A 27,521-nucleotide genomic window follows, 5' to 3' on the forward strand; every position below is an offset into this window, starting at 1 on the left:
ACTATGTAAGCTGATGGGAGGCAATCTATGAAAGACTATGCTTACCCTATCCAAATGCCATTACCAGCTCTAGACATTTATAAAGAGTGATAGACAGTACTTAAATTCTTAACAACAGAATCATTGTCAATGCCCATTACTTAGGTATTTTGAGATGTAGTGCCCGGTAAACCTGAACATGAAGACCAAACAGTATATAACATGGTTAATTTCTCTTCATTTTAGTATGTTGTAAAAAAAATTAAAACTTTTTGCCATGATTTGCTAAGAACTCATATTGACAATAAAAGTTGACATCGTCTGTTAACAGTCATTCCTGTGTAAGAAGCATTATGGACGACATCACAATAGGGATGTTCTGTATCAAGTGATCGACATTGCAGTATGTGCAGAGTTTTCAAGGTTACATTAATTGCTAAACAGTATCAGCACCAGGGGTTTTCCCAACATTTACTGTATGAAAAGGAATCACCATTTCAGACTAAAAGTCAGATTAGTTTGTACCAGCTACATGTATGTGTTCATGGTTTCACCCTTAAGAACTATCCTAGCACTTTTCAGTTACTTATGTCTTGCTTATATATCCTGTACAGGTTATAGAGTGTAAAGGTTAGAATGTTTTAGGTTTCTTCTTGTAACTTATTTCCTTGTTTTGTGAACTTGGATCTACTGAATTTTGGTAGATATACAGGGAGTCTGGACTTTAATTTGTTAATGATGTTATTCCTTGTACCTTCAGCTTCTATGATTACTGCCAGCTGAACTATGTGCTTTTGTGTGGTTTAGTGTAGTATTTCCCAAGGGTTATGAAACCAACAGAAGTTCAACTGAAACTCTACCCATTTGGATAAATACCAGCCTAAACCAAGCCTACTGTAAGTGTACAGTGGGTCATCATGAGAAGGAAGTAGTCCTCCTTCTTAAAGAATAGATTAAACTTAGTTTCTTTAGGTTGTTATGTGAGATAGATAAGATTTATAATATGTGCCGTCATTTTGTCCAAATTTACAGTTATTTCTAGCTTACGATATAATTCCTTTAACTGCCAATTCATCGTGAGTTCCAGTAAACCCACAGCTGTGTGCCAATTTCAATTCATAAAGTTCCACAATTGGCCATTCATTGTCCTAATATGACACCTCTGTGTGGAGCAGGAAACCCCCATTGTGTTCCTCTTAGTTTACAAATAGAATGGCGTTGGTTGTCAAAGACTTCCTGGTCCTGTTGAGGTCTGTTTGAGGTTTTTAGTCTTTTTGGTACTACGTCCCCATTGAACAAGCTTTTGTATTCTTAATTAAGACTTAAATAGGCAACTGAGCAACCATAAATTTTACTGATTGGTAGCTTTCCTAGAATATAAACAATGTTTGTACACTTAAAAAAATTGAAGTAAATGTTAGTAGTTAAAATAGCTTAATAATGAAAATAGCAAAATACCAATAAATGTAGTTAAAGACTTTGGAAGCTCTTGTACCTAGTACTGTACTCTAGTATAATGCAGGTCATGTGTTGCAGGCGAGGAATCAACAAGCTAACAGTACTGTGTAGTTTAGTTAGAGCTTTAAAGTCAGGATAAAGTGCCGGTGTCACACTAGTTAATTCAGTATCTTTCATATTACGAGAATAATGTGATTTGTGCTACTCTGCACTGACTGTACAGTCATTTCTGTGGTGGTATATTCCCAGTTGTGCTAAAGGGGGGTAGGGGATGGGGGGGAGGGTTATGTCGAAGGTAATGACAGAGATGCTTTAATTTTGGACATTTAGTCTTTCCAAATCTTCACCATGTCACCTAATTCTTTCTCCAGGAAATATTTTCCAAATTTCTGGGATATATTAAGTGTCCACTTTCTCCTCATGGACATAGCGTTAAGTTGTTAAACAATGTTGCACTTGTTGAGCTGGCAAAGTAAAAATAAAGTAAATAAATAATTAGAAAATAGATAGCAGGACGTTGTGTTGAAAGACAATAAGAAGAGTTTAAATTAATAATAATAATAATATGTGACTAAAGCTTCTGTTTGTGATTTTATGTTCTGGGAGAAGATTTTGAAACTTTTTTCAACCACCATTGTTTTGGGTGGTGGCACTGTTTGGGAGAATTAATCCCCATTTTGATTATGATGAGCAATACAGCTCACTAAAGTACAGTACTTTGTAGTGTATCTCAAGTTACAGAACTTTATATCTACTGTACTGTCGGGAATGCTCCACTGCGCCTGCCTTGACTAGAATCAAGTGGGAAGCCTACATATATGTACTGTACATACCTGTATGCTGAATATAAACAATGCCAGCACTGTTCACTGAAAGGAAGCAGATATAATCATTACAAGTGGATAATTTTGTGAAAGTGAATTACACTTAAAAGTTTATTTATTTTTTCTTTAGTGAACCCATGGATGTATTGCAATTTGCAATGATGTAATAGTTCCAAGCAATGTTGGCATATATAGCACACTACCCTAGCTGTATCACAGGTCTTCTGTTGTCACCCTGATACTAAACTTTTTAATCCCTTAAACAAACTTGACAAGATTAGATTGTTACAATACTTTAAACAATTGTCATTAAGCCGTAGTTAGGTAACTGTTAAACGTGTATGTAAGATCAGTACTTGTAATAAGTAAATGAACAACAGAAAAACTGACTGGGAAACTACAGTATAAACAGCAAAGAAGTACTTGGCGAGAGCAGTAACTGAAAGGTCATTTAGTATTTGCCTGTGGCAATAGGTTGAATACTACTGGTCACTCATTTAGAAGTTCAAACTTCAATCGATCAGCAGTTGTGATGCCGGCCTTGAAAGAGAAATACCATTTTGCCGACCTGAAAACATTTAAGACTCCTCACTCGGTGTCTTTTCCCTTCTCCTTCTCCTTGTCCTTTCATTTTGGGTGGAAATATTGTGGGGGGGGGGGGAGGGGCCTGGAGGTCTATCAATTATTAGCATGCATTAATTTGGTTGTCAGGGGGAAGGGTAGGCGAGGGATTGTAATCAACCTGTGTGTAACAATATTATGAGACTCTTCCATAAAAGACCGACCTGGCTTAGTGTTATTTACATGTGCTGTATATCTCCATAGGGAGGTTTGAATTATGATTCTCTTGTCAGTGTTTTGGCAGTGTGACTGATGTATTGTCTTGAGTAGGCAGTCTTGCCTGCTTAATCAAGTGTAGACCACTTGAAGAATCTAGACTGTAAGTGGATGTCAGGAATGACAGGCTTTTATTACAGTCCCATCACTTCACTGTCTGATTAGAACAGGTTCATACTGTTACAGGCATGCAAGATGCTCTACTGTACAGGCCTATATGGTAGCAATACCAACAGTATACACTGCTGCAGGAAGATACAGCATGTATGCAAGTGCAGATTTTTGACAAGGGAAAGAAATTCATTACTTAAAAAGCCTTATTTTAGGAAATGACCCTCAACGATCCACACGGACCAGCTTTTTCAAACAAAAAACAGAAAATTCCTTTTTTATCTGATTTAAAAATAATTCTGGAAAATACATTAATGTTATGACTATGCTATGGTTATGTTCAAGTTGTTTCACCATCAGCAGCTGGTGTCTATGGTTTTAGGTTCTATCAGATTTGTTTGGCAGTGCTACAATATGTGTAACTTATTTGATTAGCTCTTCTGCATTTTCTGTCTCCTTTATTCGTATTTCTGTGATGCTTTGTACATCTAGTTATACATGTATTCATTGTTATGTATTGTGTTATATTTTATGATGTATTCTCTTGTACCTCTTTTGAGGAGATATCTAGAATAAACTGAAAGTGAAATTATGAACCATGTACCACACTGTGCATAGATAATACTATAGTACAGTACGGAAACAGCACAATGTTTGATACTGTACAGAACAGGATGTACCATGCAGCGTGTGGCCACAGGCCTCTATACAGTACTGTGAACTACATTTGTCAGTACAGCCCATTCCATAATATGCTTGGAATACTGTAATCTCTCAGGCATTGTGCACAAAAATGGTTAAGAATGCTCTATACAGGGAAATACAAATTTTTGTCCAGATGGTTGATATCATACCTGCACTACGTAGGAAGTCTAAGAATGACACCAAGTCACTTGATCTCAAATTTTCAGTGGTTTTCCTTGGTTAACTGCATTACTATAGTTGTTTTCCCTTATAGATCTACTGTATGACTTTCGCTGCTCAATTCCATTTGTAAAATAGTGAAGTTTTTAATGCGATTTAATATTGGCATTTGTTTCATTACCAGAAATGTAAACATTATGTTGACCTTGAAAATGAAACGATTTTGCTTCCTCCTGACACCATTGCATCACACATTTCGCCTGCCCTTGGCAGATGGTGAATCAGGGAATAATTTATCCGGTATGGCAAATTGGTCAAATTGCTATACTAAGTCCACAGCTGTATGTTATAGCAGTTTTGTTACACAGAAACTACAGTATTTTATAATCTGAGACAAAATTCAGAGCCTTCAGAAGTGCTAGGGCATAATTACTAAATACTAAATTAATATGCCCCGTGAATAATCGGACAGTAATTATTAACAGAAAAAAGTTGTTTTGTGAGCGCCCATCTGTTGTTCTGTGTTTAGGGGTCATCTGTAAGACTGTAAACATGTCTTCACGACTATCCAGATTAGATAATGAGGGTCAAATTCAGTTAGCCTGTGTTGAAATCCGGGTGGGCGTGCAGCTGGCTTTATCAATATGGTAGTTTTCATCTTCCTTTCAAATTCAAATTAATGAATTGCTTCCACATGATATCCATACTGTATATGGTAAACCAATGCGGAGTGCCATTGAAGGATGGGTTTTTTTCAATTGAATATATGTGTCTTAAATGTTGAATTGTAAAGGAAACTAAAAATTACAAGTACGGTAAACTGTACATACTTTGTGTATATTAAACATAGTCAAGTAGTTGCATGTTTATGTTACAATCGTTTCATACGAGATAATTTTACGAAACAAAAGTGAAAAAGCAGAGTATTAATCGTACTTCATGGAAATCAAAAGCATACCAAATTGACTGTAGGTATCATTTTAATAATACTAGAATTTTGTTGCGTGTCATTAATTTTCATCGATCAGTATCTCATGTGCTTAAATTTCTTGCAACTGTACAGGCCCTGCTTAACATTGGACTAGAAGCACAGTACAGTACGGTGTCGAACCCAGCGCTCTGTGTTACATTTGTAATATAAATGGGGATTAGACCCTGCACTCGGGAATCAGGATTAAGTTTGTAATAGAAACGTAGCTCGTTTCTGACCAGGGATCATTGGTGACCTTTACTCTCCACTGCTGTTTGTTATGTGCATAATGTGACATAGGACTGTAGTAGGCATTAGGTACTAGCACCAGTTCACATCACATAGCTGATAATCTGATACTGTGCACGGGGTCAAAATGTAAATGCTGTGAGGGGTTATCACAATCATTTCAATGCCGGATTCTGATGAGTGTGGGGTCTGATCCATAATGTAACTTACAGTACTGTATATATATATATGCAGTACCCTACCCTATTTTTATTTTACATGAAGCTTGTGCATGTTTTCCAAGGCATCCTGGGAGTAGAGCTTTTGTGAAACTCATTCTCTGCGTTGGCTTGTGTAAATGATATGGAAACAAGCAACAGCTAAATGCAAATTATCTTTCTTTATCATTTGGCATTTTTCAGCATATATACTGTATAAAAACTCAACCTGTAGTGTGTTAATAGTGAAAATTAAGCAAAATTTCTTGTAATACTTCCTGTCCTTGTCCCAGAAGCCTGCAAACTGTAGTTAATTCTCAGTAGTTTCATAGTTGGTTTGGTTTAATAGGGAACTTGAATCTACTATGTACAGTAAAACAGTATGATATACATCAATGATGGTTTATTAGACCTGCAAATATTGCCATAGGAATTAATAAAATTTATAAAAGACAGTGAAAACATGTTTATCATATATATACCTGCAAGATTTCAGTTTTGCTTGTTGAGTTCAAGATCGGGCTGGAATTGGGTCGTTGTTAAGAAAATGGCTTTTTCTAGCAAACTGATATGTCTAAACCTCCTCTCTGCCCCCCCTCCCTTTTTTGTTGTTGAAGAAGATTTGATTGATCAAATGATCAAACTTGAGTGGTACTTTAGATATTCTGTAGTTTACATACATTTTATGCCGGTATCTGAAACCTGAAGACGTGGTTTAATATTTAAAGCTTTGAGTAAACATTGCAAAACTTGATGGCAATTAAGCAATTTATGCTTACAGTATAATTGAAGGCATCCCTGGGATTGTGGTTGTGTTTGATACTGTACCTAATGCAAGTTACCGTTTGCTGCAGTGCATATACACTTAAGCAATATTAATTTGGAATCTGTTGTACACATGTAATCTTCAGTTCAAATACTGTGTTCTAACAAATTTTAATTCAATTTCCTACAATGCTGGGCAGCATACATACATGTGTATATACACGCATACTGTCACACAAACATCCATACATACATACACACATACATACACCCATACATAGTAGTCCAGCAAAGGTTAAAAAAAAAAGTTAGAAAAAAAGTTAGAAATTTTACTCTTGCTTTTTAATGCTAAATTGCTAATGCTATGAAAATTGTCCGGCTGTCGAAACGTCAAAGATCCCCTCATAATTCATTAATAAATACTCACAGAATTACATTAATTTGGTAAAAAAAAATCGTCTAGTAGGATGTACTTGGTAATAATACTGTATCTTACGTTAGGAAATTTATTCGGACAAAAATTTCCGACGGATCACTATTACAGTGCAGGAAGTATGTATATATAACTAGAGTTTCGTTTGCATCTTTGTAATCTGAGTTGCATTGTGAAACTGGAGATGTTGATGTGAAATTTTATCCAGGGATTAATATGCTGTTTGTAAAAAGATACGAAGGTATTCAGTATATAGTTAGAGATAGGAGGGATTTTGTTATAAACTGAAATTTCAATCAAATCCATATAATATTGCCTATGTCCAGTATCATAAATCACTAATTCACAGAGGTCAATTATAAATGAAAAAGATAAGTCCTTTGTTTCTGGGTTGTTTAGTTTTTGGTTGGCATCAGTGACAATGGTGATAGTTCCATAACAACTCCCTGGTTACAGTGGGTAACTACCCTTCAGGCTTAGTGATGGGGGTGGGAAGGGCAGGGGGATGGGGTTCTTGGCAGTTACACATTGTCTTTGCATTAACTTTCATCGATTTTGTAATTTTGCATAGAGCTGTTGCACAATCACTGTGCACGATAACATATTAATGTTAACCCTATGTACTACTGTGGGATGATTTATGTGTTCTACTGTACCTGTAGCTATCATCTAGATCGACAGACTTGGTCAGCTCTTTTAATTTAATACCACTTTTCCTATCTTCTTCATCTTCTTCTTCATCAGAGACTTTTTACCTCGTGGATCTGGCATTGTCACCAGGAGACCTCTTATTTTACAACTTATTCATGCCAAGTCAGGTAAGAGGTTTGATGTGTTTTTGATACATGATAAAGTAAAGTATTTTGTGGTATATTTAGCAGCTTCTTGAATATTGATTTTGGTTACATTTTTACTATTAACTTATCCTGTCACAATCTAATGGGACCCTCCTTGCAATCATATACCGTGACCAAAGATGTACTGTACTCCTCTCGTACAGGTCTTATGTTACTGTTGCACTTTCCCATCTACCTAGCCTAGTAACTTTGTACCACTGCCGCCCCCTCTCCCCCCCCCCCATTCACTCTCTTCTGGGTCAGCGCCCATCACCTCTTCCCTTCCGAATCTGCCATTCCCAAAGTTAGCAGTGTTTTGGTCGCTTGTAAATAGCCAAACCAGGGAGTTTGGGATATGTTATAAATTATTTATGAAAGATTCGAGTAAGGGCTCTCTACCATTTGTATCGTTACTGTACATGTATAGTAACATCAATTACTTCCAGTTTCAATTAGAGGCTTATATTAGAACATCATGTACATAGCATTTTTCTAGCATATTTGGGGCCAATACAGCACACCTTTATTAAATACTTTACTGTATTTATTTGTCAGCACAGTACTGTGCCATTTCCGTAATGAAAATACTGTAGGTGTCAGTGATATCCAGTGTTAGATAACATCAGGAGGAAGTTCCTTTTTTGGGGGGGTGGCAGGGGGGAGAACATCCCCTGTGATACTGAATGCATTGTGCCAAATTTGACCCTTTTGTTTTTGCCTTTGCATGATAAATCCCAATATTTGAGCACTTTGAAAGATTCTTGCTTAATTGAAACTGTCGTGAAAGAAGTTCCACTTTCTATTCGGTTAATATAGTAGTACAGTGTATTTTAAAGACCGATATGATTTATATTACAACTTTCGTTAACACGGTACTCGTCTTGACTCTTGAATACGTTTTGGTTGAAGATTGCAATTCCCATATATAATTAAACATTTAATGGGGGAAAAAGATCCCATGTTTGAGTTAGGACTCTGTGAGGTTGGATTTGATGAACATACTGCACAGAATTAAAAGAATTTGACCGGTGTTACTGTGGAGTGGATAAAAGGATGCTGGGTGGCACCAAAGGGAGTAGATTGGAAAAAAGCAAGGAATCAAAATGTAAATACATAGTTGCTTCTTTGAATGGTAGATCCAGAAGGTAGGTGCCCATAAAGTGAGGGGGCAGTGCTAAAATGTTCCAATCATGTAGTTTTAGGTACAGTAGGAAAGTGCATACATGTTGACTGGGCGGCGGTAACTCGTCGCTCGTAAATCCCCAAACTATTACGTGTTGGGGAGGTGCACAGCAACAGTTTTTTTGCCAGTGTGTTTCCACCACAGGCAGCTATTTCAAAATCATCGAACATTGGTGTGACTACTATATCCTTCAACCCTGCCCCCCCCCTCCCCCTCCTCTTCCACCCCAATTTCACACCTGTCTCAGCATTCTTGATCGGAGAATAATTTCAAAAGCTGTTAATTCCAATATGCGCTTTGTAATGAACTTTCAACAACACATGTGCACAATTAGGCAAATACAGTAAGCTACTGTAATACAGTAGCAACACAGAAATTGACAGTACATGAAATTTGTGTACTAAATCAGTGACTGCAGGCATACATTCTACATTACTTATTGTGAAATGGTCACTGCAAAACATACCATATTCTGAGGCCACTGAGGTCATCTCTTGTTTTGATTATTTGAAAGGTTACCAACTCAATTCCCTAGGTTCAAATGCTATGTCACTCAGTCACTGTATTTACTATTTAGACAAACGTCGTGCCCGTAACATTTAGGCAAAGCAATTGCGATGGAATATATATAGCCATAGTGTACGTAGTTTACCATAGTTTACATCCAACCCCTGATAAATCCATCCTCGTTTTTGTCTTTAACCTTGTGTACTACTTTAGTATATCTTCAACCTACAGTACTTAACGATATTAATTTTGTCTTCGTGTTAGATAGCCTGTTTGCCTGCATTGTGTATCATTACCCTCGGAATTAAATTTATACAGTAATACGTGGGTGGCAGACTCGGGAGACAAAATCAATGAAAGTTTCTTCATACTTAGTGAAAGCTGCTAGGTAATTGGAACTGTTTACTCTCCAATGAATCTTAATGTTGTAGGTCAGTAGCATGCATGGAGGAACTGTGAAACTGCATACTTCTTCAAATTTATGGTTTATCGACTCAAGGGCCGTCTGAAGTTTCTTCAGACTGTACAGTATTAGTACAGTGTGTATGTATGTATGATACAATTACAGTATAATATCACTTAGTACAATGTAGATACTGTAATGTACAGCACGGTGTGGTAAAGTACAGAACATTAGCGTTACTAGTACAGTGTGTATGTACAGTACAGTTATAGTACAGTATATAATATCTACATACAGTAGAGTACGGTACAATGTATATACTGTAATGTACAGCACAGTACTGTAAAGTACAGAACATTACCGTTACTAGTACAGTGTGTATGTACAGTACAGTTATAGTATAATGTCTACATACAGTAGAGTACTGTACAGTACTCTACTGTATATACTGTACTGTATAGCACAGTACTGTAAAGTACAGAACATTACCGTTACTAGTACAGTGTTTATGTACAGTACAGTTATAGTATAATGTCTACATACAGTAGAGTACTGTACAGTACTCTACTGTATATACCGTACTGTATAGCACAGTACTGTAAAGTACAGAACATTACCGTTACTAGTACAGTGTGTATGTACAGTACAGTTATAGTATAAATTGTCTACATACAGTAGAGTACTGTACAGTACTCTACTGTATATACTGTACTATATAGCACAGTACTGTAAAGTACAGAACATTACCGTTACTAGTACAGTGTGTACGTACAGTACAGTTATAGTAATGTCTACATACAGTAGAGTAGAGTACAATATATATAGTGTAATGTACAGCACAGTATGGTAACGTACAGAACATGACCTTTACTAGTACTGTGTGTATGTACAGTACAGTTAATATCTATGTACAGTACAGTAGAATTGAAAGAGGAATGCCAAAAATACTGTATGCTTGCCAGATGTTGTTTTGATTTGAAAAGTTGTTATTTAGATACCACCGGGTCTATCAAGTTAAATTTAATGTCCAAACAAATTTTAGCCAGAATTATATATTTAGATATGTCCATAGCTAAACTTGTCATCCTGTAATAGAAAAACAATATGATTGCCAAAGCAGGAAATATGTATACAGTAACTAGTTTATGCTACTGTAGTACAGCACTGTTCAATTCTTCAATTATGTTGTCGTCTGATATATCCTGTTGGCTACGCTCCTAAAAATATCTTTGTCACTTCCCTTACACTGTACAACATACTTTGCCATACACTGTAGCTCATTCTGCAGTTTCCCTGCAAGGTAAAGAACTTTAGCAACCTGTTGGCATCCTACCGTACTTGCCTCTAGGTTTGAAAGTACAAGTAACTATATATGTGTTAATATTCTGAGTAATTCGCTCGTCAAAAGAAAGCTTGAAGTGAAAACGGATCTGTCAACTGGTATTAATGTGTAACCAGCAACTTTTGTGCCCGAGCGAAACAGAAGCACTGTCTAAAAGATTACATTTTTCATTTTCTCGTAGGGTACAAATATTGGTTCAGTGGGATATTAATGTATAGTTACAGTATTAATGCAGCCTTATAAACTTACATTGCAAATTAATGCACAGCATTAATTGTGGTGCATGAAGTTCATAGAAATGGATGAAACTACAGTAGAGTACGGTAGACTCTTATTTGTTAAAATCTCTGATCGCAATACAACATCATATAGTATATGATTTGCACCTTTTTCAGCTGTCATGTGTAAAACTTGAAAATCATAAAATACTGCATTTGAAGTGTATAAGCAAACAATTTGCTGTCTTTCAGCTGCTAGGATTTCCTGTCTGAAAAGTCAACAAGTTTGTCTCATTTATGTCTACTTTGAAAGTCATATATTTGTTTGTTTTTTCATACCGAAAGGAAGGATTTCAAAGCAGATTTCCTTTTTCCTGCTGACGTACAAAGTGTACATCAAAACTGTCAATTCTCTCTTATCTTTATCGATGGTAAATTTTATAATTACTGTCAATTACTACATTTACTACATTTTACTACATTACTACATTTACTACAATTACTACATACATGCACGCAGGGCTTGTTGCTGCTTTTAAAACTGTAAATAAATCAGTTTGATACTTGGTAACTTTTCCAGAACATTATTACTGTACATGCAGTAGGAGAAATAAACCCTACTGTACACATGGCAAAGCAAACATTACCACTGGTGCTTGTTGAAGTAGGGCCAAGTATTTGTTTGGAAGGTTTTTTGGGGCAATATTTATTTTGTCTCTCTGTTCATTTTACTTTCTGAAATAAGATGGAGAAACTTTATAGGCATGACATTAATCCTACTGTACATAAAAGCTTTCCGTGCAAATTATAGCAGACAAAATTTTCCTAAAGTCTCTCTATCGCTCTCTCTCTCTCTCTGATGCCCTTCTGAGGTTCTGGTCAGTTGAACCATCAACTGTTGCAAATTGTTTCTTTCATGCCATGAAACGGCATCCTCCGTTTCTTGTCTTTTAACCATGGTCAGTAAATATAAATGTGTGGTTTAAAAGGTGACGCATAGTAAATGCTGTTATGCTTACTTACTTCACTGTGCATATATCTCTCTTTCCACCTTTTCCTCGACAGAATATGGCGAGTTTTTACATTGCAAAGGCAAGATGTTCACCGACTTTGCCGAAATCCGTCAGGAGATTGAAGCGGAGACGGATCGGCTAACGGGATCCAACAAAGGCATCTCCAACGTACCGATCAATCTGAGGGTGTACTCTCCTCATGGTTAGTATTTGATCCATTAAACCAATTATGGAAAAATATTCTAAGGAATATTATTGAGGTTTGATAACTTTTCGCACCCACACGTTTCAGAGTGTGGCCCATTCCAACAGTTGTTCCCGTGGCACTGCAGTGCGCCACATCCACGTGTCCCCTGTGGTGCTTCCCATGGGGTGCAGCCATAAAACCAGCGCATGCAAAATATCTTTATGAGTAACCTCGCAGGTCCCCATCTATACACCTTGCTGTAGAGAGGCAATGGAGGAAAGGTGCCTTGCTTTATAAGGAACCTATGATCCATTCGATGGCAGGTCAATTGCCTTTATTATAACCACTTGAGCACAACGCTCTCAATCACGCACCGCTCCAGAAGGTCCCTGTACAGCCATACAACGTCAATGGCTGATTGTACAGTCCCTGTGAATAGAATACAAGTACCTATGTATACAGTATGCAAATTATTTGGCACTGCCACAGTACACTAGTATTATAAGAATGTCGCTAGATCTGTATCCAGAATTGTGATTTTTATCAACACATTTTTCAAACTTTACAAAATGAAATTGTGATGGCCATTTCAATGCATCCCTCATTTACATGTACCCCCCCCTCTCAAATGGTTTCCTCCGCTTTGTTGGGTATTGACCATGTTTTTCTCTTTTCTTCATCCAGTGCTCAACCTGACCCTGATCGATCTCCCAGGTATGACGAAAGTTCCGGTAGGAGACCAACCGGCCGATATCGAGTTCCAGATCAGGTCCATGATCTTTGAATTCATAACCAAGGATAACTGCCTGATCCTAGCAGTCTCACCCGCTAACTCCGATTTGGCCAACTCAGATGCTTTAAAAGTAGCCAAGGAAGTTGACCCTAAAGGTCGGTCCGCATTTCTACATCTCATACTTTCGAACATTTAGTGGGCACGGGGGGGGGGGGTTCTAAAAACAAACATGGCACAAGAGGTGGTTACCAAAAATCCTTGATTTGTCTTCTGGCCCTTCCATATTGTTTTATGCCCCTACCTAAAATCGGTGGGTGGAATTTGAAATTAGCGCCCCCCCTACCCCATCTCCTCCCCTACATTTGAAGTCCTTTGCACAACACTGTATATATATTTATATGGATAGTGATGGTTATGTAAAAGATGAAGATGTACTTTAATGATGACAAGCAAATTTGCTGTTTATATCAAATTTAACCATTGTTGGACAATATGTGTTAGTCAGAGATGGATTCTGGTAGGATTTGTTGCAAAAACTTTTACAAAAAGGATTTTTGTTTCACTCCTTTATTAACTGTCCTTTTCCTTACCTTTTATACTCTCAGGTGTGAGAACGATTGGTGTTATAACTAAGCTAGATCTTATGGATGCTGGAACTGATGCTCGTGCTATTCTTGAAAACAAACATCTACCTCTACGCAGAGGTAAACAAGACAACTTTCCTCATAATTTTTTTTAGTTATGTCTGTATGTGGAGAAGGAAGGTGGGGGGGGGGTTGATGGGAGGAGTGGGGGTGGATGGGAGGAGTGGGTGTGGATGCATAGGGGTAGGGACGGATAGATAGGGGTGGGGTAGGGGTGGGGTAGGGGAGGGGAGGGATAGGGGTGGATGGATAGGGGAAGAATGTCATCTGCCTGGGAGATTTTTTTTCCACTGGTGTTTATTATGAGAACCATATCACCTTGTACACTGGGTACCTTAGATATAAAGCTATTACTACATCTCATTGTGAATGTGTGCATATAGTTAGCTTCCCTGACAAGATTCTGTCATCTGCTCCTTCAGTAAGAAGGATAATTATGCATCTACTAGAACTACTGGACTTTGTAGATTGCAGAATTAATCTGATCTGTTTCCTTAATTAAATTTAATCATTTATTTATTTAATGTGCACACCATATCAACATAAATTTTATCACAGGCAAATATAATACAAGCAATAGGTAACAGAAATTGAAACTAAAAATATTAAAACTCACTCAGTAGCAGGAGATTGAAAAGCAAACAAGGAGGGATATTCACAGCTCCATTAAATCATCATATAAAGGACAATAAACATGTACACAAGTTTGACGAATTTTTATTTTAAAATTTGATTTCATCACCCTAATAAAATTATGCTTCCACACACCCTTATTTCCCCTTCCATTCCAGGATCAATTAAAACAAGATATCTAGCTTTTATGACATCATTATAATCAGTTGCTATTGCTTTATTCTCCCATTGTTTTAACATCATCTGTTCACTGTATGGTATCGTATTATATTTTGTCAACCATATGGTAAAGATCCACCAGACCTGTTTGTGGAATCGAGGTGTGCGTCATTGTTTAACAGAAATTCTTATTGGCCTTTCCCATCAAACTCACTGCCTTTTTCTGCCTTTTTTTCTTCTTCTGTTTTCAGGTTACATTGGCATCGTCAATAGAAGTCAAAGAGATATCGATGGAAGGAAGGACATCAAGGCGGCTCTATCCGCAGAGAGGAAGTTCTTCTTGAGCCACGGCGAGTATCGCCATCTGGCCGACAAGATGGGTACACCGTTCTTGCAGAAAACACTCAACCAGGTATTCTTGAACGGTGCCACGTGTCAAACTGTTGGGCATGAATATGACATGAATATTCAATGACTAACTCTCATACAAAAGGGAGCAGTTGTCACTTTGTAAATATATATATACCCAATGGGTATAAATAGTGTGTATCTATTAATTCTCAGCTTCTGAAGAGATATCTATGTTTCAATCATTGATGTTATTACTTTACTGTACTGTACTGTACTTTACTGTACAATAATGTACTTTACTGTATTTTATTGTACACTACTGTAATGTATGACTGTATTGTATTTTACTGTACTGTTCGCTACTGTACTTTACTATACTGTACAGTTCTGTACTGTACTTTACGGAAGTTACTGTACTGTACGCTATTGTACTATAATATAATGTACTTTACTGTACTGTATTTTATTGTTCTGTTATATATGACTGTACTGTATTTTACTGTACTGTACTTTACCGTACTTTACTGTACTGTATTTTATTGTACTGTACTATAATGTGTGACTGCACTGTAATTTACTGTACTTTACTATACTGTGCTATACTTGACTGTACTGTATTTTACTGTACTGGACTGTACTCTACTGTACTGTACTGTACAGTACTTTACTGTACTATACTTAACTGTACTTTACTGTTGTGTGTATCGTTTCTATTTACGCCAGTCCCTCACTTCCCTATCTCCTCACAACAACTGCACTTAGGTCTACAAAGTCTAGAGCTCTCTGTAGAATGAGTAAAAGCAAGGACAAACTCTACACAAGGTATTGCAAGAGTGCAGCCATTATGAGGAGATGAGTAAGTTGGTCATTAACTAAATATCCAAACCAGGTGAGTTTTGAAATGAAACTCCCAAGTCAGGAGTAAGTCAAGTTTTGTTCAATGCAAAGAACCACACATTTTTGTTTTGTTCCACCACAGCAATTGACCAATCATATTCGAGATACGATGCCAGAGCTGAGGAACAAGCTGCAATCGCAACTTTTAAACCTGGAGGAAGAAGTCAAGGATTTCAAAGATTTCAGTTATGACGATCCAGCTCGTAGAACGAAAGCCATGTTACAGTAAGTTTTTCGTTACTTAGAGAGCTATCTGTATAGCTGTTTGTATAGAGGTACAAGAGTCCTGTTTTTTTTTTTGGGGGGGGAGTTTGTGCTGAAAGTACTTTGCTTTTGTAATAATAATAATAGTAATACATCATCCATCAAACACAAAGATCTGCAGATTGGGATTTCACCTGTGTATAGTTCAATGTTAGGCTATAGAGTAGGCTTCCTGTTGTAAGCTGATTGACAACTAGAGCTTATGTTAAAAGAGTAATCCATGGCAATCAAATTCAATTCTAGAAAGAAGAGAATATTAATATACTACTACACACCAAGTCTGAGATCAATTGCATTACCATGTCAAGAGGAATCAAACATTGAATAACTCTCTTAAGCGCCATTTTTTGTAAGAGTGCAAACAACGATATGGCGTCATTATCGCACTTTGGGCAGATCATCTAAAGCGTAGTTAGCGTGGTACTATTCAAACTAGATTGGATCCTGTTTGATATAAGTTATACATGAGCAAGTATAGGCTATATGACATGACACAAATTAGCAGTACGTACGTACATAAACCCATGTAGTATTGTTACGACTCACTTTGTTGAAAAAGCTCCGTTTATCAGTACCGTAGGCTACATCTTTCATATTCGAAAGTGCGCTGAGAATATTATAAAGTTCATAAATTCATGAACATGGAAATTGGACGGAATCCGTACAAATTTGAGCCTGTTCACCGCCGAAAGCCAGTGATGACAACTAGGGCTGTTACTAGTAGAAATAGCATTGGTACCAGTTCCACTAATACTACTTAATCCATTGCAGAATGCGCACCATCCTCAAAATGATCCTCACAGACGACCCTACTTCTGTTAAATTTTATAGGTCGCAAGGGAACTAAAAGGTGATATCTCCGGTTTTCAATAAAGTCACAAATGTCGTCGGAAAGTGGTAACAGTGCTGGAACATATTATTAATCTGTCAAGCAAGATATAGTAGTGTTGCACCCTCATTGCTAATATTGGCTTTTATCAATACAGATATTGCATATATACCTATAATCAATGCAATGCTAATAAATGGTTGAGACATATCTGTGGCCCAAGAATTGTTGTATGAGGATTTATTCAGTTATTTAATCAGTCCTGCTCTTGCTATGGAAAATTCTTGGATAATGTTGTATCGGAAATACTTAAACCCTGCTTATGCTAAAGACAGACAAAAAACCTTACTCGCATGCCATTGCACTGTAATACATACTCATTTACTCATTCGTTTTTCCCATGCCTTATGTCGACGGTAAAAGATGCAATATATTCTGTATCATTCATTACAGATTAGTGCAACAGTTTGGGGTGGATTTTGAGAAGAAGATTGAGGGCTCTGGTGATCAGATCAACACCAGTGAGCTATCGGGCGGTGCAAAAATCAACCGGATATTCCACGAGCGGTATCCATTTGAAGTCGTTAGGATGGAGTACGACGAAAAGGAGTTGAGAAGAGAAATCAGTTATGCTATTAAGAACATTCATGGTGTCAGGTACGTACATACTCAACTACATACCTTAGGAATGTTATCAATGGTACAATTTTGTACCTTTTAGGATATATCAGGGCATATATCATGGGCATTATCGGCGAGTTAAAGGAATATCCAAGATTTACACCTCTCAATATCCTTGAATTTCTAACAACAGCGTTGTATCCTATGATCCGTCCTTCGCTTTTTTTTTCATTACCTATGGATATCCAACCTGCAGGGGGACAAAAACTATTATCCTAACACACTGTAGCATATGCAAACTGGAGCCTATATTGCAATTTTTGCAAAGGTCCGTGATTATATTTTACCCCAGGCTCATCCCTGATATATATTCATGGTGTTTGGTGACTCAATTATTTTCCTTATTGGGGTATATCCATGCTAATAATAACATTGACATGGAATCTATGGATTATCACTGTCCTTTTTGTAATATGAAATTATGAGTTGTGGGTGAAACCCTCAAACTACATGAGGATGCAAAATTACCAAAAAAAACTTCCAAACAGTATTGAAAGGAATTATTACACTATTTTGCTTTGATATTTTTTTTAACATGTTTCTATTCATGGTTTTGGTAATACCTTCTTGAAGATAATACTGCAGTTCATATGTGTAGTATTAGTGGCTGGTCAGCAAAGTTTTTTAATCCTTCAAGCGATACACAAGTTTGCATTGTTTGGTCAGGGATATATTGCATACGTTTCACTCAGTGTTAAATAAACTATTAGAATGCCCTATCTGTGGAGAGGAACTTAGAAACGTCTTTTCCGTTCGTATCTCTGTAGTAAGTGTTTACTTTTCTTTGCAGAGTTGGCCTGTTTACTCCTGACATGGCCTTTGAGGCAATCACTAAGAAACAAATTGCCCGCCTGAAGGAGCCCTCCTTAAAATGTGTGGACATGGTTATCAACGAACTCAACAATGTAGTCAGAGAATGCGGTGAAAAGGTCAGTACGTCGTAACCCTAACATATATTTTGAATGAATTCTACAAGGTCTTTTCGTGGCTGCGGTGGGTCATGGATGAGAGATATCTTTAGGTGTAGACAGAGAGGTTGTAATCTACATGTTGTCGCTGGAGAGGAACCTTTATATTTTTGGTGATCAAAGGACATGCATGGAAATGATAGTTCTATTATTTGTTCCTGTAGTAATGAATATTAATGAATATTAATGAAGGTAATGAATATGTATAGTGTTCAAAGAATCATTCTTCATCAGACCAATATATTACATGATAATTTGTCAATAATCATTAATGTTATCCACTTTTTCATGATGGGAGGGGAAGGGTCAACACTGAGGTTTAAAGAGATGGTATGGGGATGGCTTTACTTTTATAGCATCAGTGTTACCCATCATCTTATTTAGTTTAGACATTTCTTTTAAAATGACCTTTAAGGACCAGTTTAAGCTTGTTACCTGAAATCGTGAATACTACCTCTTTGTGATAAATTTTTTGACCTATTTTAACATACCCTCTTGATCACAGATGGCGAGGTACCCTAGATTACGAGACGAAACCGAACGCATCATCTGCACGCACATAAGAGAGAATGAGCAACGGACAAAGGTCATGGTTGCATCTCTCATTGAGATTCAACTAGCCTACATGAACACAAATCACGAAGATTTCATCGGATTTGCGAAGTAAGTCACGTCGCAGGAGAGCTCGCATTTCTGTGCTCGTTTATAATCTCTGGTCATGATAATATTGGCAATACCTGTGATATCTTAGGAGGTAGTAGAGAGGAAAGTTAAGGATGGGGAGGGGGTTGGAAAGATGAAGGAAAGGATGGATGAACTCAGAGATTGAATTAGTTGTCTGTAGTAAATCAATTATATTAGGCAAAGAGTAGATATTTTTGCATTTTGTTTACTAGCAATGAAATCTCTCTACTACCATCATTGGGTTTAATACTTGTTTACAATGGAGGATTAATAGCAAAGGGAATGAGAAGGGGATGAACACAGAAAGAGGCAAAGTTTCTCTTCGATTATTATCAGAAACAATGGAAAGTTTGAAATGTGTTGTTTCATGTAACTCTGGGATTACATTCTCCTCAGCTGTTTGATCAAGTATTGGGCATATTTTCATCCTCTCGAGAGGTTGTCTGAATTATTTAGCCTTAGTATGTTTTCATCCTCCAAGACAAATTGAAACAGGATGCTCTTGACAATTCTAAAACAGGATACTGACATTTCCTTTGATTAATAAATATTTCAATGCTAGAGATGACTCCCTACAAAAGTGAAAGCAACAAATGTTTTTTGTTTTTTCAAAATATTTGGGGTGAATAGGTCAAAGTAATCATGGGTCATAGAGAGGTACACTTCTGGAGACTGGTTGGCAAAAGCAAGGATCGTTTTATAGTATTCCACTCGTAAATGTGTCAACTCAGATACAAAAAAAAGTATGGCTAGATCCACTAGCAGAGAATAGATTCTTGATCGTCAAAATTTGAATTTGCTTCCAATCGGGATGGCAAGGTCAAACGGGGGCTCATCAAAATGATAAGTTCAACAGCTTTCCATCCGATGTATATATATATTTTTTTCCCAAAAAAAATTTAACGTGATCTTTCTCAATTTGTTAGTGCCCAAAATAAATCCGATCCTAATGTGGAGAAAAAGAAACTTGGCAACCAGGTAAACAATAAGTCAAACCAGTTGTATGCTTTCTGTTCTGGTTTTGTTTGTTTGTTCCATCTGTGGTTCTGTGTGGTTTGATTTTGGGCTCTATTAACCTTACCTCCTGCGATACTGTATCTGTTTATCCAGCATGTTGCCCTTCGCACTACAGCAATTCTATCAGCATGGGTCGTTTTGAACTAACAAGTTTTGTCATCTTTTCGAACTGTTCATCTGGGGTGGGGTAGGGGCATCCTTCAAAAGTTTGAAGATACGAATAATAAACAAAGAAAATTAAAAAAACAGGCACAACCTGTTCTTTATAACAGAGTAAAAAGAGAGCATATTTGACTTTGTGGTGGAAGAAAGTAGAAAAGAAAGAAGAAAGTAATTTTGAATATTGAGGGGAGGAGAGAGAAGGAGGGGTGGGGGCGGTATTTCTCTTTGAAAAGAGTAGTGCAAAGTTTGCAAGAGCTTTGCATTTCTGATGTAACGGTGATGGAATTCTGGTGTTGGTTGCTTTTCATTCTGCTCTAACGATATTATAATTTTATATTATTTGGTACTAACCTTCCGTCCCTTTGTACTGCCATCCCGTCCAACCTCCCCCCCCCCCCCCTCCTTCCCAGACATGATAAAAAGGAACTTCATGGGTACCTCTGCCGGCTTTCATTATACCATGCTCATTTTGAAAGTACAGTCAATAATGAATAAGATAGTAGTACTATCGGTCTAAATTGGGAAAAATTTTTCCCAGCGCCAACCAAAAGGAATCGAAAGAAAAATCACTTTCCTAACAAAACTTGTATAACCACTTGCAAGCCAATTTCTCTAGGGCCCTCTGAAAGACCAAATATGTGCTATGGAAGAGAAAGTTTACCTTGGGAAAGCGTGTTGTTATGGATTTGTGAGGAAAAATGACAAAGCAGATCCTGAAGTAGTTTTTTTTCCCTTTTTTGGGGGAAACCAGAGTACCTGGATTGACTCTATACATGAATGAATGGAATATGGAGGGAAGGGGGGGGGTGGGGGGAATTCATCAATTTCATCATGATTGCTCAAAAAGTAGAGAAATACATTCAAAAGAAGATATAAACACAAGAAACTGAACAAGTCAATTTTGGCACCAGATTATTTTTATGTGTATGGATGGTTCCTGTTTGATCCCCCACTCCCCCTCACCGGCCCCCCCCTTCTCTGTCGCCGTACCTCTCCTTGTATCCATCCTGGTAGTCGTGTTCTTTCCTTCTCTGTATCTGATTGGCCTGTCTGTCTCCTTGCACTCCCTGTGTATTATGTAGTGCGACTGCCAGAGCCGCCCGTCAAACACCCAATGGCCCCAGCAAGCCAGCTACTCGGGCCACTAACCAGGTAAAAAAACCTTGTTTATCAGCAGTAACACATAGCCAGCCGAAAAGAACAGCATCTGCATGCATGTCACCCGCCGCCGCCACATTCCAAGTTTATAGAAGCCGACAAAATGTTCAGCTCTTCACTCTCTCACTCTCATTTCATGGATTTACATATGAACTTCCCCCCCCCCATCCCCACCCCCATTTCTTTTTCACAATCTCCTCATCGTTTGTTTTTTTTTTTCCATTCGCTTTGGTATTCATGTATTTATATTATAAAGCACTAAGCCTTTTAATCAGATAAAGTATTGACGTCATTTCTTCCTGGTCTTTAACACCCCCCCCCCCTCAACACACGCAAAACAAAAAGAAAACAAGAAATATTTGTGCGATAGTCATACAACATTAATATTTTTGTTATTTTAAGGATGCAGGTTTTAACCCGGTGAGTTTGTGTGTCTGCGTCTGATCGCATTAGTGCTTTCCTGGTGTGCTTGTTTGAAGCCCCTCCCCTCCTCCCCTCTCTCCCCTGCCAAGTTTTATTTTCCAAGCCTCAGTCCTCTCCCTTTTCTCGTTCCTTGCACCCCTTGCCTTTTCCTTTACATTCAGTCCGTTTCGATTTGAGGTGAAATTCTAATTTATCATTGGAGTGACCAGGGCTACCAAATTTTAACACTAGCCATTTTGTTTCTGGCAACTCATTACTTCTTGTAATCAGTGTCATTTCAGTTTATAAAGATTGTTTGCTTATAAATTGTTCAAAAAAACATTTAAGTTTTATTTAAAAATATTAAAACATTTTGTTCAGCATGATTAAATCCTACCAGCAGTTTCCTAGTGCTCGCAACTGTCTTAATTTTTTATTTACTGCTTTTGTATTCAGTTCTTTAGTTATTCATTTTTGTGTGGATATTTTGTGGATATTCACATTATAGTTTAACAGTGTGATTTGTAGATCATAATCTGTAGCATTAGCATTGTTCAAAGTTTGAAGTGATTAATTTTGTGTGTTTTCTTTCTGCTCTCCTCTACCTATACTCTCCTCTATACACCATACATATATATATATATATATATATATATATATATATATATATACCACCATAACCATACTTATTCACCTGCTTCAATTATTTTTGTCTTTTTTATTCTAATATATATTTTTATACTAAGAATGCAAGCATTTGTGACAAGTTGTCAAATCCAGTCCCGATGTGTGTTTAATACATGTGACATAGGAGCAGTTTATAAAGTGGTATAAATCATTTAAAATGAAAAAGATGAAGTTGCTGTCAGGATTCCATTTACAGAGCTCTTTAAATTACCTGGCAGATTTCTGAACTTTTATCATGCCACACTTAAAAGACAAAGCTAAAAAAAAAAAATGAAGCTGTTCCTACCATTCTTCCTTGAAACTGTCTTGATACTGGGGGGGTGGGGGGGGTGGGGGAACCATCTGATTTTGTAGTTTGCAGTATATGTATGAACACTGAAAACGATTGTTCTGAGTTGTTCCTGCTTAACCTCAATTTTAATGCAACTTTCAAAGAAAAATATTTAAGAACTTGTAATAAAAGTGATAATGCAGTAATTGACCAACTTACATATGTATAGATTTTAGATTCTAAGACTGTTTACAGGTTGTGTACAATATATATACATATATATATATATATATACACACATATATATACTGCCATATTGCATATGCATGTATATGCAATCATGCATGCATAGGCAGAATGAAGCGTTTGATTCCTACTGGAAACCCAAACCGACCCAGTTTGAACCAGCTGGACCTAATTCCATCATGAAACCAGACATCACTCAGACAGGGGTGTAAGATGCTGCTTTGAGAGATATTTTCCAAATTTATTGTTAAACTATTCTCGCGAAGAGAACACACTCAGATAAACACCCCACCCCCCCCCTGCCCCCCAAGATGGTCTTTCTTTCTTTGCTGCATTTTCCTTCAAATTGGACTGTCCAATGTCTTTGGTTTAAATATATGATTATTTCTCCTTTTCTTTTCCCACTGTCAAGCTCTAAGGAAGCAAAAGAAACTTTTTACACACACCTCACGTAGCACCAGGCTCTAATGTAGATCTTTTTGTGTTCAAAGACCAATTGTTTTTTTTTCATGGCAACTTTACAATTTTGTTTCTGCAATGGATTTATCCAAACCACTTAAGCACGAGACACACCCTCCACTTTTTTTTTTCACAAAAATGAATTTAAATAAATTTTTTTTAATGATTCTATTCCACTTTGAAAAGTATTTTGTTTTACGCAGAAAATATTTCTCTATAATTATTCATTGAACAATTTATTTGCATAGAAGAAGGAAATTGGAGATTTATATGCAGTAAGAAGAGGAGAGTAATACTTTGACACATTTTTTTTTTGAGGGGGGGGGGGCACGAAATGACGAATGTATTCAAACACTGCTGAATGGAAGTTTGACGCCTTGTGGCCATTTTAGCATATCTGCACCTAGAGCTAATTTTTGCCCCCCCCCCCCCCGTATCTTTTATCCTCCCCAATTGTTCTCTCCTATATCTGATTATATACGAAGATGTGTTTTGCGAACAACTCTCATCCCTTTCATGATGATGTGAATCGAAATATGAAGTCTTACATTCAGACACTGAAAACAAGAATGTTTGGAGCAAGCAAATTTATAGCTCACTATGGTATACAACAGGGATGGCAGAGCCCCCCCCCACATGTAGAAGTATAGAGGGGAGGGAGAGGGGATGGCAACCTTTGTCCTATGTGAGGTCAAGTCCCCCTCCCGAAGGTCATCACGTCTTTCAGAAGTGCCTTCTCACTGAAAAATGTTTTCTGTGATTTTTTTGGGCTATTTTTGGGTTTTTTTTTTCAATGCAAATTATCAGACTTGGCAGAATTGTGGGTGAAGGTGGGCAATTTTTTAGCCACCCCCTCCCCCAGCCAGCTCTGCTCTCCATGTACATGTGATTTGGTGAGTCATGTATTTGTCTATCACTTGACTAAATTTGAAATTATGACTTTGGAAAGATTAAAATATTAAAAAAAGCCATGTTAATTTTACCTCGTCAAATTTAGACTGTAAACTTTAAAACTTAAAGTCTGTTTTTTTCATCTATGAGCTATCTTTTGTAGAATTTCTGTTGAGGTTCTAAAGCAAATGCTTCAGTAAGGAGGCAATGTGATATTTATCTCACATAACAGAGATCGTACCTTTAAGTTACCTAGTCGCTTATCACTCATTCTTAATTTTTTTTCGTTTTTACGACAGAGCGCTCCCAAAGTAAGTCCCGTCCTGTGTGTCTCGTCCCTCATTTTTTTGATAATTTTTTTTGTTTTTGTTTTTTTCTCATCTACGGAAGACACACGTGTACGTGACAATTATACGCATAGCGTGACATTGCATCTCTGTACGTCGGTTCTTCGATTAATTTTTTTCTGTCCATGCCTGCCTCGTGTAGCATTTCTCTAACATGGTGGAGCCTTGCATTATTAAAGAGGGGGATAGTTCTGGGATAAATTTATATACGACTATTAGCAGACAAATAATAAAGTTATCCCCGAACTATCCTCTGATTATATAGTTACATTGACATCCATAAGCACATTCCATCTAACTGAAATGTATTAACATATTCTCATGTCAAAGGTCACATTCAACCTAATTTCTCTACCTCATATGTCATTTTTTTTTTTTTTTTCAATTCTTCAATTTTAATTTCTTCATTTGACAGAAATTTCTTCTTTTTCTTTTTTTTTTCAATTCTTTAATGAGTTGCAGTAAAAATGTCTCTGTTATCATGAGCTTAAAGCCATATTGTGATAACAGGTTTTAATAGTTATGGAAATATGAAATAAACTTAAAAAGAGTTTTCTGAAAGTTTATGAATGTAACTGGCAATGTGGCAGTGGGTGAATATAATGTGGGAAATAATCTGTCCACAAAGAGAAATATTATTCTTTAACAACAAAAACCACAAAAAATTGAAAAAAAAAGCATTTGGATTACAATCACAACAATACCAAGAGAACATCCCAACTGTTTGAAAGAGGAGAAATCAAAACGAAAATTGTCAGAAGAAAAAAACCATCTTTTTGATGAACATTTGCCATTGAATCAATTACTTTTAAATTCTTGAATGAGAATATTGGGATTTCTGTTTTCAGCAGGAATATTTGTCTGCCTTGCATCTACACTGCCATCCCTTTCATTATTCCTCCCCACCACCCTCCCCAATCCCATAGGAGATTGTATTCTGTGAGTAACCTGTTGAGTGACAATACTACGCTACAATTAACACATATCATATCTCTAGCTTCATATTACATCTTTTGATTTTGTGTATAACAGGGATTGGTTTTTTTAAGTCTAACCCACCCAAGGGTTCATCTGGCAAGATTCTTATGTGCCGGCTACTCTCTTTTTTCAATTTTTTTTTTACTCGTTTTTTACCCACGCATTCATGACCTTACATGGGCTTCCATGCATTTGAAGATCTATTCGTCTCTTCCGCTATCAGTCGTGCTGCCTGGTACACAGTAGAGATACATTTAGTTGCAATTATGTGATGGCTTCTGTCATCATTTCTGCCGTTTTCACACATTCTGATCTTTGTTCGTCTATAACAGAAGCGTGCCCAAGTAAGTCCATAACTTATTACTGCCATTTATTATGGGTTCATGATGTTCATTCTCATCCACTTATATAAAAAAGAGCTTATACTTGCTTGTTTGGTTATATAATGTATCTTCAAGATGAATTCACTTGCTGTCATGTGACCTCACTAATTGCAATTCTATCTGTGAAATTCCCAAAAAATCATGTCACTGTGTTTTGTAGCTTAGGAACTTGCACCAAAGGTTTATAGAGACACCCCGCCCCCAGAAAAAAAAATGCGAACACACAACACTGCACCAAACTGATTCCTTATCCAATTTACGGGTCGTTAGAAATACCCTTTCGATAAATCCGCAACGTCCTCTAATTGACATCAGTAGGAACATGGTTGTGACATCACACTTGCACTTCATATGGACTCTCCACTACATGGGGGGTCTGTTTCCACGGAAACATTTCTAGCCATTTAAATTGTGGTAATGATTCCGAACATTTTACCCACCATGAATGTTTCACCAAGGTAAATGATTACGTAGTTTGGGATTTAACATGGGAGTGTTAGAGAAGTCATCGGTCAAGCACATACCATGATCGCAAGACATTGGTCACATGACCGCAAGACATTGGTCACATGACAAAATATTAGGTATCTATCTTGTACTATTCCTTCAAATTTTAATATGATTCAATGAATGAATGTATGGGAAAAGAGCAGAAGCTTGTTTTTCAAATGTAGCCATTTCTCTAATCTAATTACCTCTTTGCTTATTTTTCGGTTCTCTATTTTCAATATTTTTTGGATGCAAGGCTACTACTATTACTACAGTTATTTATTAATAATAGCCATTATAAATTGTTAAACAAAACCAAACTAGATTTTATTCTTCATCATTTGCTGCACTGTAAACATATATTCTAAACATTGTGATCAAGAGTTATTACAACGGTGTGGTTGCCAATGAAGTAAACAGCATATAAATACAGGGGTACTTGTACGGCCTTCTTGAGATATTTCTAGTATGTTTGAAGAATGAATCTGTGAGAAAAGAACATTACAAGAAGCTTGTTTTCAATTGTAGCCGTTTCACTTAATCTAATTCTTTCTTTCTTTCTGTCTTTTTGTTGTTGTTGTTGTTTTGGTTCATTATTTTCAATATTTTGGATGCTAGGCTACTACTACTAATTTTATTTTAATATCCATCGGGAGATTTTGGTATATAATAGGGTTTTCTCACACCATGATACTTTCTAAATTGTTAAACATAACCAAAGTTTTTTATCGTCATCTGCCGAGCTGTGAACATTTTATAACATTGTGTTCAAAGAGATATTAATAATGGTGTGGGTTTTCAATGAAGTATAA

General features: G+C 36.9%; 1 protein-coding gene across 3 annotated transcripts in view; it reads left to right on the top strand.

Moving 5' to 3' along the window:
• LOC139963503 (dynamin-1-like) overlaps nucleotides 1–27,521 on the top strand; it is a 38,119-nt gene that overhangs the window by 1,407 nt on the left and 9,191 nt on the right. Inside the window, exons 2-12 of one of the 3 annotated variants that reach the window (XM_071964326.1) lie at nucleotides 7,432–7,505; nucleotides 12,242–12,391; nucleotides 13,061–13,264; nucleotides 13,715–13,813; nucleotides 14,797–14,957; nucleotides 15,876–16,018; nucleotides 17,340–17,543; nucleotides 18,358–18,496; nucleotides 19,041–19,198; nucleotides 20,146–20,197; nucleotides 24,812–24,823. In XM_071964326.1, the coding sequence (XP_071820427.1) occupies nucleotides 7,432–7,505; nucleotides 12,242–12,391; nucleotides 13,061–13,264; nucleotides 13,715–13,813; nucleotides 14,797–14,957; nucleotides 15,876–16,018; nucleotides 17,340–17,543; nucleotides 18,358–18,496; nucleotides 19,041–19,198; nucleotides 20,146–20,197; nucleotides 24,812–24,823 (1,396 nt within the window). Of the gene's footprint in view, nucleotides 1–7,431; nucleotides 7,506–12,241; nucleotides 12,392–13,060; nucleotides 13,265–13,714; nucleotides 13,814–14,796; nucleotides 14,958–15,875; nucleotides 16,019–17,339; nucleotides 17,544–18,357; nucleotides 18,497–19,040; nucleotides 19,199–20,145; nucleotides 20,198–21,480; nucleotides 21,551–24,811; nucleotides 24,824–27,521 lie in introns of all 3 variants that reach the window. The other 2 variants (XM_071964325.1, XM_071964327.1) reach the window with 2 other exon arrangements.

This window comes from Apostichopus japonicus, chromosome 22, assembly GCF_037975245.1.
Source record: "Apostichopus japonicus isolate 1M-3 chromosome 22, ASM3797524v1, whole genome shotgun sequence".
Taxonomy (NCBI): domain Eukaryota; kingdom Metazoa; phylum Echinodermata; class Holothuroidea; order Aspidochirotida; family Stichopodidae; genus Apostichopus; species Apostichopus japonicus.